This window comes from Mustela erminea, chromosome 7 (assembly GCF_009829155.1).
Source record: "Mustela erminea isolate mMusErm1 chromosome 7, mMusErm1.Pri, whole genome shotgun sequence".
In the NCBI taxonomy this organism is placed as follows: Eukaryota; Metazoa; Chordata; class Mammalia; order Carnivora; family Mustelidae; genus Mustela; species Mustela erminea.
In genome coordinates, this window is record NC_045620.1 from 70,666,704 (window position 1) to 70,687,545 (window position 20,842).

The 20,842-nt window shown below is 34.6% G+C and overlaps 1 protein-coding gene across 31 annotated transcripts in view; it reads right to left on the minus strand.

The window, feature by feature from the left end:
• NRXN1 (neurexin 1) overlaps positions 1-20,842 on the minus strand; it is a 1,166,070-nt gene that overhangs the window by 324,855 nt on the left and 820,373 nt on the right. For all 31 annotated transcript variants that reach the window (XM_032352097.1, XM_032352096.1, XM_032352106.1 and 28 more), the window contains one exon: positions 1,918-2,099. In XM_032352097.1, coding sequence (XP_032207988.1) covers positions 1,918-2,099 — 182 coding nt within the window. The remainder of the gene's footprint in view (positions 1-1,917; positions 2,100-20,842) is intronic.

Here is a 20,842-nt window from a genome sequence, read left to right on the forward strand (position 1 = left end):
TTAAGGACACCTAGAAAGTCAATCCATTACATATGGAGAGACTCTTAAAAGCCCATATTCAATCAAAATTGGAAAAGAAAATACCCATTCTTGTAGACTAAAACCCTCTGACCATAAAATAAACAACACTGGCTTGAGTAATTCAATAACATAGCCCCTTATGATTTGAGAGAGATCAGTGTAGAACCTTTTCTCAGGGTAAATATGTAATTGGTAATGGATCAATAAGTAATTTCTTTCAGGAGGAAAAGCTCTTGTTTTCTTTTTTATTCATTTTTTGGAAGTAGCAAGGCTCTTAAATCAGAATGGAGTAAATACATTTAGAAAGTTGAAATTACTCTAAACAGCAAGATTCCTTGCTGTACTAGTTAAGCTTATCTCAACTGATCATTTATTTATGATGCCATAAAAATCCAGATGCTTTCAATTTTGATTGTTAGGTATTTGCTGAAAGGCAGTTGAAATTACTTTCCCAGGGTTCCCATTTGACAACTGCATTTTGAATTGAAAATTTACGATGGTTCAATAACGGTTGTGCTGAGGTGGTTTTGTTTTTTTGTTTTTTCTTCCTTTTCTTCTAGGGTTAGCAATGAATTCTGCTCTTGTGGTCAGTGTAAACCCTTACTCAGCTAATGGAAATCTTAGAAGTCTAATAGAAAGCTAAGATTAAGAAAATAAATGAATAAAATTTTGAGAATTAAGACACATTAGAAGTCCGTGATCATGTATTGTGGTGTTTGATAGTTTTCCTAACCATTTTAGATGAATGCCTGAAGGCCAGTTTCTAAGAGAAAAGAACATGCTGACCTAATCAAATTGTCTTCTGAAGCATGATGCTGGAAAAGGGAGAACTTATACGGATAGACAAAAGCAAAATAAAACAAATTTACATAATCACGAGATAAAAGATATACTATATCTTTTGGATAAAAAGGGAAATGGAGAGACTTAAATATTTTTGAAACCTTCCAGAAATTACAGGTATTCAATTAAGAACTATGATGACAAGAACCCATTAGAGTTTTTGAATATGTGACATTCTCCTATGGTTACTTTTATATATCAGGAAAATATTAATATTGCTTAACAAGGCAAGGATGCATGTACTTCTGCACAAATATTTCTATAAAACAAAATGAAGAATTATAACTATACAGATTAGTAACTCTTTGAATGCAGATATATAAGGCAGAGTCTCCAAGCTATAGTCAGTTATGGCAACTTTAAAAGGTTTTTTAAAAAGTCTTTTTTGTGTTGTTTTTAATTTGCCATCTATGATATGCTGACAAAAATCTTATAATAGGCTTAGAGCTTGGGTAAAAAGGAATCATCCAGGATATAAATGCTAAAACTCCATTTTATTTTCATCATACTTATATATCAAAATGAGTATAAGATGGCATAGAAACAATCTTTTCACCATTTTCTTTTCTACCCCTAATTACCCTTGAAGTTCCCTTTTCTCCCATCCATTGCATGTTAACTTTAGATAATTTTTTTCTCAAGTGAGGAAAGGAATAAGGACGCTGGGTTTGGATCTTTTGATGTTACCAGTATTACAACCTCATGATTCCAGTCAGTTGGAACAGTATCAACTAGACAATAACTCAGCTTTTTAATTTGGCATTTGCCTAAAGCCACTGAAAACATACCAAAGTCAATCTTTGTGAATAGAGAGTTGAGAGGAATTCACACTTAACAACAAAAAATATATTTTCTAACGTAAAGAACATTTTTAGCAGAAGCAGTTGGACTAAGGTCTTATTACTTCTTAAGTGTATTTCTATTTTCTGTACCGAAGTGCTGGTTGCTGGGGAGGAGAAATTTCCAAAAGGCAGAATTATAAGGTATTTATAATAATAATAATAAAACTAACAGTAAAAAATAAAAGCTGAATCTTATTTTTAAAGTACTTACTATATGCAGCTCTAAGTAGTCACCCAGGCCAGAAGAACTGTCCACTCGCACCAATACAGCTTCTTTTTGAACAGTGCTAAACCCTATGGCCAGTCTGTCTGCTCGTGTACTTGGCCGGTCATTAGGAGGCCACTTATATGTGATTTGTCCACCACCTTTGCTAAAGATATACGTCGTCCCAGCTGGAAAACAAACAAACAAACAAAAAAAACAATTAGTCTAAATACATCAGGTACACAACGTTCCTGTATTTGTTACGTTGGCATATCAACAAATGATTAGATTTATACTATGGCAAAAATGAAAAACAAACATGAAACTATGGCAAAAACAGAGAACAAATCACAGTTTCAACCCATGCCCAAGAAAAAGAACAGAGGGTTTTTACAAGAAATATCAAAGCAGCGCTTTTAATATTCTCATTAAACCTACCATCAGGTGTTTCAGAACAAATGGGGGATTACTACTTTTTCATTGAGATGGACACGCATGGAATCAAATGGGGTTTTATTTCTCCCCGCCAGTTTTTTAGAAATAGTTTGGTAGGAAACACTGACTTTGGCTGCTTCCAAAAGGAGCAGAAACATCTATCAACTTGCTTTGGAAACAAGAGTTGCACATGCATGTGACAGGGTCATACAGCACAGTGAAGCAAGTCACAACTACACTACCAACCAACTTTAATGGGGAAAGGGTCTATTCACATATGACAGATGATAACTAATGGATAAAGAGTTGTAAATCCTAGGAGTTATGTCAGGAAAATACAGATAATAGATCTCATTAACCAAAGTGAGATCTTATTTAACAAGCAATATCTAGTAGCTGTCAAGCTATCTAGGATCACAAAAAGACCCACTTTTTTCTTCAAAACTGAATGCTAGTCTTACAGTACTAAGAATACCAGACTCATTTGGTGAGTGTTCAAATTTTACTTTATGATGTTTATGTCAGCAAATTATCCATCTTACTTTAAAAAGAATTTTCTTTCAAACAAGTTTACTAAGCACCCAATGCATTTAAGTCCTATCTCATTGCACCACAACAAAATCTATCTCACTGAATACAATAAAATGGAATTTTTAAGTCAGAATATTGGAAGAGACAAGTGAAGATATATATGTTTATATAGGGAGAGAAAGAGAGGAGAAAAGACCTTTTCCACACTAAAAGGGACCACAGTGTATTTGCAAAGTTATCCCAGGAGTGGATGTCATTAGGATATAATTTATAAAAGGTAATTTAGCCTTTCAATAACAAAGGATGCCAATACATATTTATTATGTTCTAACTATGTGCCAAACATGGCAAGGAAAGTGGTAAGAGTAAATATTAAAATTTAGGCCACAAAACATCTTGGGTTTATAGAAAAATAGCTCTACCAAGAGTAAGGCTTATATGTAAAAGGTGCGTGTATGGCAGGGATGTTTAAAGATTTCTACACATTATATCTCTACCATTACCAAGTTTACCAGTTGAATGAAGTGGACTTGATGTCATGTTTTAGTATATTTAATTAAATAGCTGATAATACTTTGTTTTTTCTTTTTGTATTTTGGAGCCAACTGCCCTTTGCTTTCTGTCTGAAACATTTCCACAGGCCTTTCAGAAACTCCCAAGACCTCTGCAATATGCCTCCTGCCTGACTGGTTCAGAAGACCTTGGTACCAGGACAGCAGAAACATGTCAGGATAATAATAATGTAAACGTGATAAAATAGAATCTTGTTAGCATGCAACAGTAGAGAGTGTGTGGATTCTCTATTAATTTTTTTTGGATACTGATGCATAAAGGAGTTTATCTCTCTCATGTGAAAATACTTAAGTTGTACTTCAAAGGCATCAGTCAATATGCAAGTAAAGAACATTCAGAATATAGAGATTTGTGTATCAGAAATACAGGATCCTCCAGGACCATTATGTTCTACATCATCAGAAGCTTGTTACTCAGCATATTAATGAGCAAGAACCATTTGATAAATATTTTTCAGCTTGGTCATTTTCTCCAGATGATTAACTATTAAATGTTTCACTAAAACCTATATTGATAAAAATCGGACAAGAACATATAAAAGTGAGATTTTCTTAGGAGACTGTGATGGTGACCTCTGAGTGTAGATACTTGATTACTTTTATTTTGCACCATTTAATTAACTTTGTTCTCTAGTGCCTATGTAGTTCCTATGAATTAAGACAAATATTCAAAACTTGAGATGCTGCATAATAATGTAAAACATCTTGAAGAATACAGATTTTTCCAGAATCACCAGAAGAAGGTAGTGGTGTAAAGCAAAATATCTTACTTTACATAGTGGTTCTTGATATTAAAAATATCACTTTCCCAACAATTTTACATTGCTTTTCTCCTTCTGTATAGAAAGTAGGGGAAGCAATAGTCCCATGTTACATTTAAGGAAATTTAAAGATCGATTTGTTATCTAAAGTTGCAACATTAGTTAAGTGGCCAAGCTGGTGGGAAACCTAGTATCCAGACTCCTACTCCTGAACTTTTTTTTTTTTTATTACAGAAATGTTTCTGTTATCATAACAAGACAGTCAAGAAAAAGTTAATTGGATGTGTCAGTCTGAATTTATCAAGGCCAACTGTTATCATATTCTAATGTCTCATATCCATAAAGTGACATTTGCACCTCATGATCATATACTGTCCTTTCATCTCACAATGCTTTTAAAAAAAGAAAAATAACATGTAAATGTGAAATGACATAACATTTAATATATGTAGATTCACATTTAGTTTAGGGTGTACTTCCCAAAACTTATGGAACTATGAAAGTTTCTAGCTGCTCAGTTGCAGAATGTGAGGATAACAATTTAAAGGTTTTTATTTTCAGTAAGGTAAATGTCACAATACAGACATCATTACTCAAGATTTGATTTCATCTCATATTTCAGTAAGTGCTAAGACTTGGCAACTAGCATACTATTAACTACTCTGTCTTCCTTAAAATGACCTTCCAGTTCTTTAAGTTTTACCAAAACAAAGCAAAAACAATTGTACTACTTCATGCCAAGCAATGCAATTATTTGTAGCATCCTTTTCCTCCAGATATATCTGGAAAGCAATTTCTCTTGCCTCTTCTTCTATATGCACAATAGTGGATTATACTGTTCTCATCAGCATAATTTCATAATAAGTAAGAAAATTAGATGTCCAGTTCCTCCCCTGCCCCTCTCTCCCTACCTCTATAAGCGTCTTGGCTTTCTTTAAAGAAAAAAAAAAATCATATCAAACTCTACAAAATTCCCTAAGTTCTTAAATCCCCTTTCTATCAAGACAGAAAATTACAGTGTATTCTATTCTAGTAACCTTATATGACAGTACCCCCACAATAAAATATGGTGGGTCAAATGACTGAAGTTTTAAATCTACTTCATTTAGCATATATTTTTCTGAAGGATGTGATGTGCTTACGATATAGCAGATAGCTAAAAAATTAAGAATGTAGGCTCTGAGCAGACCTGGGTTCAAATTTCAACTGAATCATTTACAAGCAACAATGACTTTGACCAACCTATTTATTCTAAGTCTTGGACATGCATCTGAAAAAAATGAGGATATGAACACTACCTACCTCACAGAGTTTTTTCCAAAATTAAATGAGATATCATACAGTAAGTAACACTTTAGTCTATTCCTGGAATATGGTAAGTGCCCAGTAAATTTTACAGAGAAGAGTTGGTGCGTGTGGTGGAAATGTGTGTGTGTGTGTGTGTGTGTGTGTGTGTGTGTGTGTGTGTGTGTGTGTATGAATAGATTAAAAATACAAAATAACAAAAAAATTATAAAATAACAAACACTGCAACATTTTTGTCTTATTTTAATATAAGTTTGGAAAACTTTGAGTCATTTCAAAGTTGTGTGAATACCAAATATTTTGAAGAAATGACTTTCCTCCATCCCAGTTCTTATTAAACTTTTCAGTATTTCATTCCTTGGATTAGCAATTTTTCCACATAAACCCATTATATTATTATTTACATCACTAGTAGTTGACAACAAGAAGGATATTAAATTGCATCACATGGTAGCTTTCATAAGAAAAAGAATATGAGTTCATCATCATAAAATACCTAGCATGGTAAGATTTATAGCATGATGCAAAAAAATTCACTCTGACTATTAAATAAAGGAGTAAGTCTAAACAAAACGAACGGCCATCTAGCTTTCTTATTTTATTTTCATAGAAACATGTTTTACTGTATTATATAAGTGAATTCAATGTGCAGCAACAGTATATATCAGTCACCGTACCAAGTGTTTTAGGAACATAGAAAAGCACACAAAGAAATGTGTCACCTTTATTATTTATGCATGGTTCTATATGACAATCACTGACACATCAGTGCCATGACTACTAATGGATTTATTGCAAATTAACCTCAACATCCATCACATCACATCACTGAATGTATGGATGACTCAAACTTAAAGTGGTTTTCAGCAATCTCCACATTTAAGTCGTGCAGAAAATCTATATTACTGCAAATTCATTAACAGAACTAGCTCCATCAGATGCAAGTTTATCTGTGTCAACATACTTTACACTGCAATAAATGTCTGTAAAAACTATACATGGGCTCTCATTTCTAATGTCTGAACTGCCTGTAATGTTATAACAAGAAATATTTTTAGCTTTTATTTAATATCTATTTACATTAAGGTCTCTCTCCCCTCCTTGGCTTATTGCCAACCATCTCTTCCCTAAATGTGCCCACTACAGCCTCATTTGTTTCTGCAAAAGTTGTTCCCCCAAGTGGACTGAACCTTCTTGAAAAACAAAAACAATCGGAATGTATTATGGGTTGCTCTGCATCCTTGCTCTATGAACAAGAATAACTTCTAAATAGATTACTTTCTAAGTCATAAGTATGTGGAAAAAAAGGTTTCTTTCTGAAAGCCCATAATTCTTCAAATATCACTGTGTAGCCAACATGAAACATCCAGGCCATTATAATTTTATTAAGTATAACAGGAATATAACACTTTTTTTCCCATTAAAGTTTGCCAGGTAGTCAGATGGCTTTAAAAACAATTATAAGAGGAGATTTTATAACTTTGAGAACAGGTTATTGTTAAATTTAAATTTTCTGAATAATTTCTACCTATAGAGGCATTCTTTTGAGTAAAATTCATAGAAAGCAAAAACAATGAGAAGGATAATTTCTATGACAAAAAGAGAAAACAAAAGTTTTCAACCACAGTAAAATTTCTAAAGCGGTGAAACTTGAAAAAATAATAAATGTTAATAAACTCACATGTACACAAAATCAACAACTTATTGCAGTTTAAGTTTCTGTAAATTCTTTGCAAGATCACAAAGAATTATTTTGTGAAATTGAGCACTAATTGTTTCACAATAGGAACATTAACAACCCAGGAAAGGTGGGCATTATAACTAGGAGAGATGAATGGAATAAGTAAGTAATATGTAGTAAGAGTTCCTCCCCATAATAGGTAATGAATGCTAAACTGAAAAGTAGTAACAACAATAAGTGACTCTGAGAAGTAAGAGACAGCCCTCAATGCTACTATTCATCTAAGGATGAACAAATACTAGGGAAAGAAAATGAAAATAAAGAGTATATATCATACTTTGAGCCTCTTTATGGAAGACACAGACTTGGTAGAATTGACAAATGCACTACAACTGGCTAAAGAGAAAGAAAATGACTTTTTTTTTTAACCTATGTCTTTAAGAAAGCAGATAAGTCCTTAATAAAAGAAACACAGCAAGAAACATGAACTATCACTGAAATGGCTTCCATACTGGCCCTGTAGTCTGCATCAGACCAGAACCGAGAAACCCAAGAAGAGTTTAATTCCCAAACAACAAAAGCCTTTTCAAAGCAAATCATAGCAACATCCAAGATAGAACAACAGGAGGCTTCTCTCATACTGCAAATCACACGTTCCATCAGAATCCTAGACTCTTAAGAATTAAGGTAATTTTGGGCGCCTGGGTGGCTCAGTGGGTTAAGCCGCTGCCTTCGGCTCAGGTCATGATCTCAGGGTCCTGGGATCGAGGCCCGCATCGGGCTCTCTGCTCAGCAGGGAGCCTGCTTCCCTCTCTCTCTCTGCCTGCCTCTCTCTCTACTTGTGATCTCTCTCTGTCAAATAAATAAATAAAATCTTAAAAAAAAAAAACCTATTTTTTGAGTTTTTTTTTTAAGACAGTTTGCTATTATTTAAATTTCATGCAAACTGAGAAAGATGGGAAAAGTCAAAATTATGAGCACCTGTTTTGTTTGTTTGTTTGTTTTTTGTCCGGTGGAATTTCCCAGAGTGACACAATACAGGGTCACTGCACACCTATCACTCTATTAAACACCAACCATGAACTCAGTTCGGGCTCTTGCATAGAGATTCTTGCACCCTATACAAATCAGAGATACTGCTAGACTCTCAGGGTCTCCAAGGTCTCACTAGGTATTAACAATTAATGTCTCCCAAACTTTCCCCAGGAGCAAAGAAGGCTGAATCACTGAGATTCTACAGTCGACTTAGGAGATGTGCAAGCATCTCCTGGAATTCTCTCCACTAAGCTGGCCTCTACGATATTTGGCTCTGGTTCAGCCAAGATACCATTTTAAAATAAAAAGTGGCGTGTGCTTATTCAACAAGAAACTTTAATCAAAATATAACTATCTAGAAGATGGAATAGCAAAAAGCTATCACGATTCCTATAAGGTCGGGAATTACTACTCTCCAAGATAATTTCAACAGTAATTATGCACTTCAAGAAGAAAGTAAGGAAATTTTCCTTTTCCCTACTGGCCCCAAACTTTTCTCTTAATAAAAATCTTTTTCTGGGACGCCTGGGTGGCTCAGTTGGTTAAGCAGCTGCCTTCGGCTCAGGTCATGATCCCAGCATCCTGGGCTCCTTGCTCGTCAGGGAGCCTGCTTCTCCCTCTGCCTCTGCCTGCCATTCTGTCTGCCTGTGCTCGCTCTCTCTCTCTGATAAATAAATAAAATCTTTAAAAAAAAATCTTTTTCTAATAAATATTCCATATTTTTCTATAGTCTATATTTTCTGTAATAAAAATTCTATATTCTGTGATCTTGGGAAGAACAACATATTTAAAAATGCATCATACATATTTCTCATTTTGATATTTGACATTTTCATATTTTGACATTTATGGAAAGAGTATGCTACATGAAAAAATGTATTCATTTTTTTTTTAAAACAAGTGGGTTCCTCTTTAATAACTGAAGTAATCCTTTAGCATATAAGTGGATTCATGGCTGACCTACTCTGTCCATATCTTAGACATTTATTCAGGAATACCACAAATAATACACAGATTATGCATTGCACAATCAAAAAGACAGCATTCATATAAGAGATATGAATGGTATTCACTGGTCTTGTGTGAAGTTTTGACTCCGTATCTCAATCACTGAAGCCAAGTGTCATCATCTGGCTAAGTTATTCTGTTTTTCTGTCTTACAAGGAAATTAATTGAAACAAGAAAAATTCTTAAGCTGACTTACCCACTGGTTGTGTGATAATTGCCAATTACGTCAATGAAGCTAAGAATATAAAACTTAAAACACACAGCTCTTTTCTCCAAACAGGTAGGACCATTAAAGTTAAATAGCAGGGCAGGATAGTTTATGAGAGATATCAGATAAATGGTATTCACCCACGTCACCTAGTTTGGGTTTTTTTTTTTTTAAAGATATTATTTATTTATTTGACAGAGAGAGATCACAAGTAGAGAGAGAGGCAGGCAGAGAGAGAGAGAGAGAGAGGAGGAAGCAGGCTCCCTGCTGAGCAGAGAGCCCGATGCGGGACTCAATCCCAGGACCCTGAGATCATGACCTGAGCTAAAGGCAGCGGCTTAACCCACTGAGCCACCCAGGTGCCCCCCCTAGTTTGGATTTTTAAGAAATCTTTGAAAAGGTGACAATATTAAAGGTACTGATTAATGTTAACTTTTTTTAAAAAAAGAGCATAAAATGATAATAGATCAAAGACATAGAAGTAGTTGAATATTTTGAGATAATTTTCAAGCCAGTAAATACTGTTTTTGAAAATCTATGCAGTAAGTAATACTTCACTTAGTGATTCCTTTGCAATATGCTTTCTTTAAAAAGCTATTTGTTATTTCCCTCTCTAAACATATCACTTAGAAAATATTCCCTCTAGGAACAGTTGAGTTCAATAGTTTGAGTGGCCCAACCTTGTTCCAAGATCACATTTTAAGTCCTGGAAACTTAAAAAGGCTCTTGGGATCTAAGTTCTCTTGTTGAAAAGAAAAACAAGTAAGTGGTATTCTTTCTGCCAATCAGATTAGGAAAAAACTTCATAAAGATAGGAAAGTGATCTAAAGTTAAAAATAAAACCAAGCAAAGGAATCCCACAACCAATAACCTAAGAACATCAAATGCTTATGTCTTGCCTTCTGAAACTAGACTCGCTCCAGCAGTGAGCGAGCTTTATTAAAAAGTCTCTTACAAGTAATTCAGTAATCAATTTGCATTAGAGCTATAGACAACAGGGACGGAAGAGAAGAAATCACACCTTCTGGTACTTAAATAAAAATCTTATTTTAAAGAACATACAATAAGCTCTGTGAGTCCCTAATAAATTCTTAAAATTATTAGCTAGTCCATAAAAATTGTACTTGACTAATAATGATGTCCTTAAATTTACTTTTTTTAAGTTAATAGTTAAAATGGCCTTCATCAAGTTTTCAGAGTCAAGAATTTATTAGAACTATGGTGTTAAAAATTAATAAGTTGTAAAAAAGTGATATAAGCATAGACTTAATGCTGAAATGTTCTCAGAGATAATTAAGCAAACCTTCCCATTTCAAATGACAAAATGGAGGCCCAGAGAATGCAAGTAGTTTCTCAATGTCATGCAGATAGTGAGGGTCTGTAACCAACCCTATTCCTACTGCTTTTTCCATGATACAGTGAAGACGTGAGATCAAATGACTGCTTCTTATTTAGAAAAATAAGCTAAAAAATTCACAAATCAAGATCTCACTTCAATCATCTCTAGAATCTTTTTAATGATGCTTTCCTGGACTGGTTTGGAGGGACTCAAAGTTTCTGTAATGACACTTAGCAGAAATGACTCACTCACATTCTGACATTTTCAGAGTCTAGCCTGAATATTTTAAAGATGTGAGATCTGTGCAAAGCTTTATTGTAAGATTCCTGCCTCCAAAGCTATCCCTGCCGTCGGCATACTCTAAGGCTCCCAAATTACTGAACACAGATGTAGAAAATAAACTTTCATTATTAATGCAATAATCACTTCTATTCTATACCAGAAAGGCCATATAACTTTTTGACAGTGACACCATTTCTTGCCCTTAGCAGTGGAATTAAATCCTGAACACAAAAGTTCACATGGTTACTTTGAACTATTTGCATCACATATTTAATATAGGGGCCACCAGGGGCACCTGGGTGACTCAGTCAGTTAAATGTCAGCCTTCAGCTCAGATCATGATCCCAGGGCCCTGGGATTGAGTCCTGCATTGAGCTCCTTACTCAGTGCAGACCCTGTTTCTCCCTCTACCCACCAACCCCTGCTTGTGCTCTCTCTCTGACAAATAAATAAAATAAAATCTTAAAAAAGAAAAAAAATGCAAGAAACAAATTAAGGTATATTCTACAGAATAACTGGCGGCATTCTTCAAAGAGTCAAGGTTAGGAAAACACAGAGAAATGCTAAGGAGCTGTTCCAAATTCAAAGGGACGGACGAGACATGACAAGATGCAATGTGAGACCTTTGTTTCAATCTTGGACTACAGAAAAGGACATTGGCAGGATAAGATAATGTTTGAAGAAGGTGTGTAGGCTAGTATATTGTATCAATGTTAACTTCCTGGTTTTATTCATTGTATTATGTATACAAGATGTTAACTTTGAGAGCTGGTTGAAAGGATAAGGAGAATACTTTTTAAAGAAAATTTCCTAACATTTTAGTAAATTTAAAAGTATTTAAAGGGCACCTGGGTGGCTCATTCAGTTAGGCATCTGCCTTCGGCTCAGGTCATAATCTGGGACTGAGCCCCACTTCAGGCTCCCTACTCAGCAGGGAGTCTGCTTTTCCCTCTCTCTGCCCCTCCCCCTGCTCCTTCTCTCTCTATAATAAATAAATAAAACGTTTTTTAAAAATCTAAACATACTTTTAAAAAATCTAAATGTATTTCAAAATAACTTTTAATGTATTGATCATGAACAGCAATTAAGACTCAAATAAGATTGGAGGCCATGGGAATCTACACAACAAAGGTAGTTTATAAAATCCCTAGCTCTTGAAATGGACAAAGTGAATAAAAGAAACCTCACTTAAAATGGAGTCTGGAGGCCAGAAGGGGGAGCTTTCATGCCCTGCCTTTCTCAATTCTAGATCCCAGCATGAAGAAGTCTATACTTTACTACCCCAGAAGGAGTTAGAAAGATTTTCTCTGGGCTCAGCAAGTCAGCCAGTAAAAAGTCACTACACTCTGGGGACTCCCAGTTAACTCCATGGACTCTGTTTTTAACAGCCTCTCCCAACTCTTCCTTTACCTCAATAAAAGAACATTCCTCTCCTTTGTTCTCTAGACCTGAATGTATGACCTCAGTTGTAATTCTCTGCTCTTCTTACATGAACCCATTTGCTAGTAAAATATCATAAACTTTATGAGAGCTCACAGTAGTGTGAGCTAATTCCTTGTATAAGTTTGGAATCTAAGAGGGACACTAGTGCCATGGGGAAGCAAAAAGAAATGGTACTAACGCTAAGAAAGGATTTTCTAATATATTATTGATATTTTCATGTGTAGGAATTAGTATAGTTGACCCTTGAACAATGTGGGGGTTGGGGACACAGACCTGTAATGGAAAATCCAAGTAAAATATTGATTCCCCCAAAACTTATAAGGTCTACTCTTGGCAGAAGACTTACTGATAACATAATCAATTAAAACATACTTTATATGTATATGCATATGCAATTAATGCATACTTTATACGTCACATATATTATATACTGTATTCTTACAGTAAAATATGCTAAAGAAAAGAAAATGTTATTAAGAAAATCATAAGAAAGAGATAATACATTTGCAGTACTATATTGTATCCAAAAGAAGTTGGCATATAAGTGGACCCATTCAGTTCAAACTCATGTTATTTAAGGGTCAATTGTACATACTGTGGTTGTTATGAAAGAAATGAGTCCAAAGACAGGGAATAGGGGCCATTAGGGAGGAAAGATTCATATCTCTTGTAACATAACAAGGAAAAAAAGAGTTTGCTTGAAAGACTGAAAGCCAAATGGTTTAATGAGATGGTAGGAAAAGACTAATTCAAAATAAGGAGTTGGAATTTTTCACAAAAACAAAACACAATGCTGAGACAATAGTAGAAGAACAGTGATGGAGAACAAGAATACAATGACAATATAACAGCATAATCTAAGAAAAAAAAATCCATACACTCAATAAAGTTATTTAAGTATTTGCTATGTACGAAGCATGATGCTAGACCTGGGGATAATACAGAAGTATATGTCAAAGCTCCAGAATCCAATTTTTCTACAACTATCACTACCCATTCAATCAGAAGTCAAGTTTTTACTTTCTCTTTTATATTCCCATTCTGAGAGCCACTGTTCATATTACAACACCTTTAATCTTAAATGTAATACTCATCCTTATTGATATGATACCATCCTGCCTCTCCTTAATTTAAATCTACCTTACAAACTGTAAGTTCATTTTTTGAAATAGCATATGTAATCACTTCGCTATTCAAAGATCTCCACCCTGTACCAAATTAAGTACAAAATCCTGTTGTAACTTAAACATCCTCCATATAACCAACCCTCTATCAGGCAAACTGAAGAGTTCACTTGGTCTCCCAAAATATTCCTGAATTCTCTTTAGGGAAGACAGAATTTAACATAGCTCTGGAAAAATAAGAGAAAAAATATTATTGTGGACAGGATTGTCATGAGATAAGTCACAGAGGCAAAAAAATGGATTCCAGAAATAAGTCCTAGATCCACTTGTATTAATGGGAAGTTACTTTTTTTTTTTTTAAAGAGACTGATACTTTTTTAAGCACCACTATTTCCTATCTTTTTGCATCCTGAATTAAGTCTCTAGATAAATAGAGAGTACAAATCACATAGTTGAAATTAGGACTGTTCAAGCTCAGTATTAAGAGATTAGATCAGTTCCAGTATCTCAGTATATTCATAATTCTATCAAAAGCAAATTTCCTTACAAAGATTCGCATAACTTCACAAATGTAAGAAAAAAAAATGGTACTACTGTCATGAAATAGAAACTTTATTTAATAAGAGGTATTTTGGTGAAATTTGCTATTTATCACAAGTCTTTGCCTTCTATCTTCATCAGAAATAAAGCCATTTCTCATTTGTTTTTAAGTGTAGATTTATGCTTAGTAGAAAAGGTAACAGTAACGGTAACCAAAATTAAAATAAAGTACGTATAACTGATTTGTTTATTCTTTATTTTAGACTCTCTGAAACACCATATGAAGACAATAAGAACAAAATTCAGCCAATTTGGAGATGTATCAATCCACATATTTTCATAATAAAAATTATAAGCAGCAAAAAATTGGGACACTAGACCACTTTTTTGACAAACAGCTGTGGGTATTTATAATATAAAATTCAAAGAGTAAAGTTTTTTAACCCTTGAAGATAGTTAGCCAATGAAATTCAACAAAGGAAATGAATTTTGAAAGTGATAAAAAAAAATGTTCTCTATAGAGATCTATTTCACCACCCATGTGAAGATATAAAACTATGTGTGAGAGTTGTTTTAGAAGTTGAAATGATTGAAACATTAGAGGGTGGATTAAAGTGCCAAATCAGCCCTGGAGCAGGGAAATGTCAAACCTTTCTTCTTTTGTATTTTGTTCATAAATTTCTATCCTCCTAGACTAAAATTACAAGGTGGTTCCAAACTGAACCTCAGATGCTTGAATGCTCAGGTTCCCAGTCTCAAAAGACCCTCAAGTTTGAAAAGTAAGTCTTTGAGTTCTAGCATCTTCAAACAGCATCTCTGAAAATGATTGAGAAAGACCTATAGGACAAAGAGAGAAGAGTACCACTAAGGGTGAAGTAGTCTTCAAACTTAGAAACACCCAGATCTAGGATCATCCTTTAAAGTTTAATTCATTTTAAAGTGGTTATTGTATTCAAATGAAGTTTGCATGCCATCTGTCTTTGAAGTCATTTAAATTAAGTTTTATGATTCTTGAGGGAAAAAGAGGCCATTTCTAACTCAGTATAGTCTGCTTACTACTATCAATCACTAATTAGAATTAATTATTAAGAAAGTGATTCCCTTTTTCCTTGAATATTCTAAATCATTTATCAAAGGATGACATGCCTTTTTGTTTCTTCTTCAGTACATTGAAGTCATAGTCATATGACTTTTGGGTAGACACTATTGAAGTGATGGTTTTAGTCAGATGTGTGACAATAATGGCATCTAAAAGCTACATTTAACCAAGCGAGCAGTATTTTTGGAACAGCAGGCAGTATAAAAGTGCTTTGTGAATATTAACATATTCTAGCAAATTAGTTTGCACTCATTATCATAAGCAATTACTTACTGTTTAGATGCAGCTCGTATTAAATTGGCAAGCAATTTGCAAGAATTAAAACATAACATGGAGGGTTTTCTGAAAATTCAACAATATACTGAGACAAATGATGCTACTAGGTTCACAGACCATGTACCAAACATGGTTACCCATTAAACATATTTAGCATTAAAATAATAGTTGACTACATGGGCTTTTAATGTAAGATAATTTTGTAACCATTGTTCAGACACTATCAGTAGAATTATACCTATGAGACACTAGAAGTCATTTTAAAAAAAAAAAAAAAGACCTCAGGAAGAAGCAGGAAGTCTTTGTTTTCTGAGAATGAACTGCTTGTCACTTTGACTAAATTTGGGGACTTCATTAACCCAGCACAGTCTTTTTTTTTTTTTTTTTAAAGATTTTATTTATTTATTTGACAGAGAGAGAGATCACAAGTAGGCAGAGAGGCAGGCAGAGATAGAGAGAAGGAAGCAGGCTCCCTGCTGAGCAGACAGCCGGATGTGAGACTCCATCCCAGGACCCTGAGATCATGAACTGAGCTGAAGGCAGTGCTTAACCCACTGGTCCACCCAGGCACCCAACCCAGTATAGTCTTGAGCTATCTGGTATTATTCAAGTTGTTCCTTTTATTTTTATTATTTATTTTTAATTTTTTAAAGATTTTATTTATTTGACAGAGAGAGAGAGAGCACAAGTAGAAGGGAACTGCAAGGGGAGAAAGAGAAACAGGCTCCCCACTGAGCAGGGAGCCCGATGCGGGGCTCGATCCCAGAACCCTGGGATCATGACCTGAGCCGAGAGCAGATGCTTAACTGACTGAACCACTCAGGGCCCCCCATCCACCCACCCAACTTGTCCCTTCTAAAAAGTTTCCATTGTCATGGTTATTCCCTCCATTTATCTCAATGGTGGAGACTACTGATGTTTACCACTAATCATACTGTCTTCTCTAATAATAGAACTCAAAACTGGGCATATAGCTAGATTGAATGTAAGCTGGCCATACAGCGGTGCAACTAGAGCCTGCATTTCCCATTCTCCCTTGCAGCCTGCCAGGGCCAAGTGACTCAGTTCTGGCCAAAAATGTACTTGCACTTTCCTGCCCATGTCCCTCTTTCTTCTTGCTGAGTGACCTTAAGACCTAGAAATGGAAGCCACAGGTTGAGAATTGTACCCTTCCAGCCAAAGGCCCCCTGAAGTGTAACTACGATGCAAGAAAAAGAATTTACATTTTGTTCATATCTAAGTATTTTAAGATCTCATTTTTACAGCAAATGGTGTTTATATAGCCTTTAAAACAATATGACAAAACATTCCCATCTATTTTTTTATGCTTATACCAGTCAAGTAAATTTGATAGGGAAACTATAATTATCTCTATTTTACAAATTTGAAAGAAATTGGTGCTCACAGAGGTAAAATGATTGGTCTGTGGTCACAAAGTAATGTGAAACTTCTTATCAAAACCTTCCCCACAGAAGGCTAGTAATAATCTACTACTTTTTATAGTCAATCAGTGTTACTCTGACAGATTCTATAGTGAGGGTGCCACATATTTTCATGGATCTACCCAATCCCCAAACTCTTCTCTTCCTTACAAGAACAAAGTGGCACATCTGCAAAACGTGGTGAAGGAGGCTGTCCACGACCCTGAAAAAAGTGAAATTAATTGACCCACAGTGACCTCTCAGCTTGAATATAGAGCGTTTACCTTAGAAACCTTGTCATTGTACATTCTTTCTCTGCCCCTTTAAGATATAAATATTCTCCCAGCTTGTTGACAGTTTTACAACTCAGGAATGTCTTTCTCCAATGCCTGGGAACCATCTCTTTGAAATGTAACCATCAAGAAAGGTAAAACCCCTCTCAGTCTGTGCTGAAGTACAGAAGCCATGGTGTATCAGCACCAACTAGCAAGCACCATGGACCTAATTCCACTGAGCAACCCACAGTGTGGTCTCCAATATGTACCCATTAGCTCACCCCAGACCTTAAAAAGGTCTCTTGACTTTTGCTTCAGTACAGTGGAGTCCTAGCTTTTCCCCCATTAAAAAAGTTTGGAATAAAGTCTTCTTTACTAAATAGATAGATAGATAGATAGATAGACAGACAGACAGACAGAAATAGATAGATCTTCTTTACCTGCTTAACTTGCTTGGTGCAATCTTTCTTTGAGTTTCGTCACTCATTTATTTTTATTATATTATTCTGCCACCTAAGCCAACCAGTCTCAGAAAGAGCAATAGTAATCCAATCAAAATTCAAAAAAAAAAAAAAAAAGAAAGAAAGAAAGAAAGAAAGAAAGAAAAATGTTCCCTCATTTGAATTTTACTTCCTCATTCTCAGAGGAAAATCCACACTTCTTCATACAACATAAAAACAGTATTATCGGGGAAGCTTAGTAATAAGAAATTTTACTGGAGGTATTTTCATATACTAATCAAAATGCTAAATAACATTTTATAGCAACATTCTGAGTAACATTCACCTAGTGTGAATTATTAGAGATACTTCCATAGCAAAGCAATGAGCACTCAATCTCCATTTTCTGAGAATGGTTACCACAAAAAAACAAATACCTAATCATCAACACAGAGTAAATTCTACCTATTTCATTTTGTATCAGTTTTATTTTGTTTGTCACTAATATTCTATCCTGAGGATAATAATTAGTTGTAATGGTTCCTTGTACAGATCTCAGAGCCTAAAACACTACTAGGTGCTTACTTCATAGATCTCTTAACAACATTTATGTGGTGAACAAAATAAAATACGTTCATGTCACAAACTATTTTGAGGATATCTTTTATTTTCATTTGATGTTTTGGAATCAAATATCTTTGTACTATATGTATAATAAAAAACTTGTTAATGAGAAGTTGGAAAACAAAGAAAAGGCTACTGTGTTAAAAACCTATGTCAGCAACTTTTCCCAGTGTCTTGGAAATAACCATAATTTAGAAATACCATGAAAAGTCCTATAAATTGAGAGTACTGAGAAAAAAGTTTAAAAGTATATATATATATATATATAGAGAGAGAGAGAGAGAGAGAAAGAGAGAGAGAGGAAAGAGCGCCTCTATATATATCAACTGATAATTTTCCCTATTTAACTATTAACTTTGGAATAAAAGAAAGACTCTTGATTTTCTGTTGATATACATATATGTTATTTTGGAGTAAGATTTATATATATTCATGTAATCATATGTGTATACTTCTGCACTCTTCTTTCAACTTTAAAGAACATATACTTAAAACTCATATAAATAAAAACTCTGTACATATTATACATCTAATCTCAGGAAAGAAAATAAAATGTCATGTTCACTGATCACAGAAGGTGAGCTGTCCTCAACATTACACTGGGGACAGATAAGTCAAAATAACAAAGCAGAACAAATAAAATACCAAAGAATAACCCTTTCCCTGAAGAATGGACTAAAATAAGTCTCTTTTTCACACTACTCAAATTCAGATTTTTTTTTTAACTAAAATAATCAAGCTCTAAATTCAAGAAAAATTCTCAAGCTGGTATTTTATTTATTCTCATGCAAATAACCATCTAAAATAATTATAAAGGGGCATTTTAAAGGATAGAAAAGTAACACTTTTTCTCCACAAGATGTTACAGTTTTTCAAGCAGTGTGAAGATTCTCATATCAAGAAATGTTCAAGCATTTCTTAATTCTGCCATTTTAATATTTGTAACCAACAGTTATTTCCATATTCATTTACCATGCCCTTATCTGTTTGGCAAATACCATTTCTCTTCCACGTACTATGTGACACATTTTGAGGAGTAGATTCCCAAAATAGCACAACCAATTTCCCTTTCAATCCTGTTAACAATATGAAACCATACAGCCCACACTGTCTGTACCTATGAGTAAGATTTATGGAACAGATTCAGAATCGGAAATGGCCACTTCCACTATAACTTCATAGGGCATTCGCCAATAAGCTAATCAAATGTTTCTGTGCTAGTGAAGAGGTGATAGCATGCCAGAGTAACTATGTAAGAAAACATACAGAACAGCAACATCTTTTCTAAAAGCAGCCTGGACACACCCTAGAGAAATCAGTTAACCATGCTCTTTACTATCATCAGACCAAACTCTTCCCAGATAATCTTCAGCACGTCAAAGACTCGTGCTAGGGATGGAGTATATACAAAGCAAAAAGGGATCTATGTGGAGCATTTTTACTGGGGGGAATGACACGATCAGTTTTGAATCTTAGCAAGATTACCAAGGCTTCTATGTGGAAAATGGGATGGATCGGGGGAAAGGTGAGACAAGGAGGCCCAGCAGGTTATTTCACAAAATAATGAACTATAATTACCTATGAAAAGAAGTAGACAGTTGTGCAAACATAAAAAAGGTGATAGGAGAGTTTTTGATGATCAGTCAGATGTGGAGAGGGGAAGAGGAAGAAATCGTAGGTCACTCCTAGGTTTCTGACCCAGAAAGGAGATAGACACCATGCCATTCATTCAATGAAACAGGGAGTGTCAGAGAAGGAATAGGATGAGTAAGAAATAGGAGTTTGATATGTTTGAATATAGTCATCTTCCATGTGAGAATATTATATCATCATTATAGTCCTATAATATTTAGCACACTGAAGTGTACATGGAAGATATTTTTCAGTATGCCGCTAATGGGTCAGACACAGAAATTTGAAAGGATGTTCTAATGGAAACTATTGTGTATACTTTTTCTGCAAGATGCAGGTATCTTGTATCTCTGCAACACCTTTAAAATATTCTCTAGATGTCATATTTAGCTTTTAATAAGACCTTTCTATGAAACCCATCTGATTTGTCATGTGAACACTTACAGTGTTGCTTTTCTTCCAATAATTTTAAGAAACTGTCTTATGGAAGAGGTTTAACTACATAATATTCTCCTAGCATGTCTGAGGTTTGATTGCTATTTGGTTCTCTGCATGTAATTGCTTGGTTAACTTATTGTGCCTAGTTGATCTGCTTCCTCTGCTCATCAGAATTTTATTAACTACTTTCTGCACGCAGAGCACTTTAGTAAGTTAGGATACACTGGTTTATCAGTTATGCTACATAGGTAGGGATAGGGTTAAATGTCACAATACTGGCTGAACTTAAGTTCAAATCCCAGCAACTATAGATGAAGGTGAGTTATCTGCATGTTTTGTACCTTTGAAAAGTAGAAGGAGAGAAGCAGCTACGGACCTATAACTATAGAAAAATATACTTATACTCTATTAACTCCACTGACCCTCAATATAAATTACTTTAAGGCTTTCCCTAAAGATAAG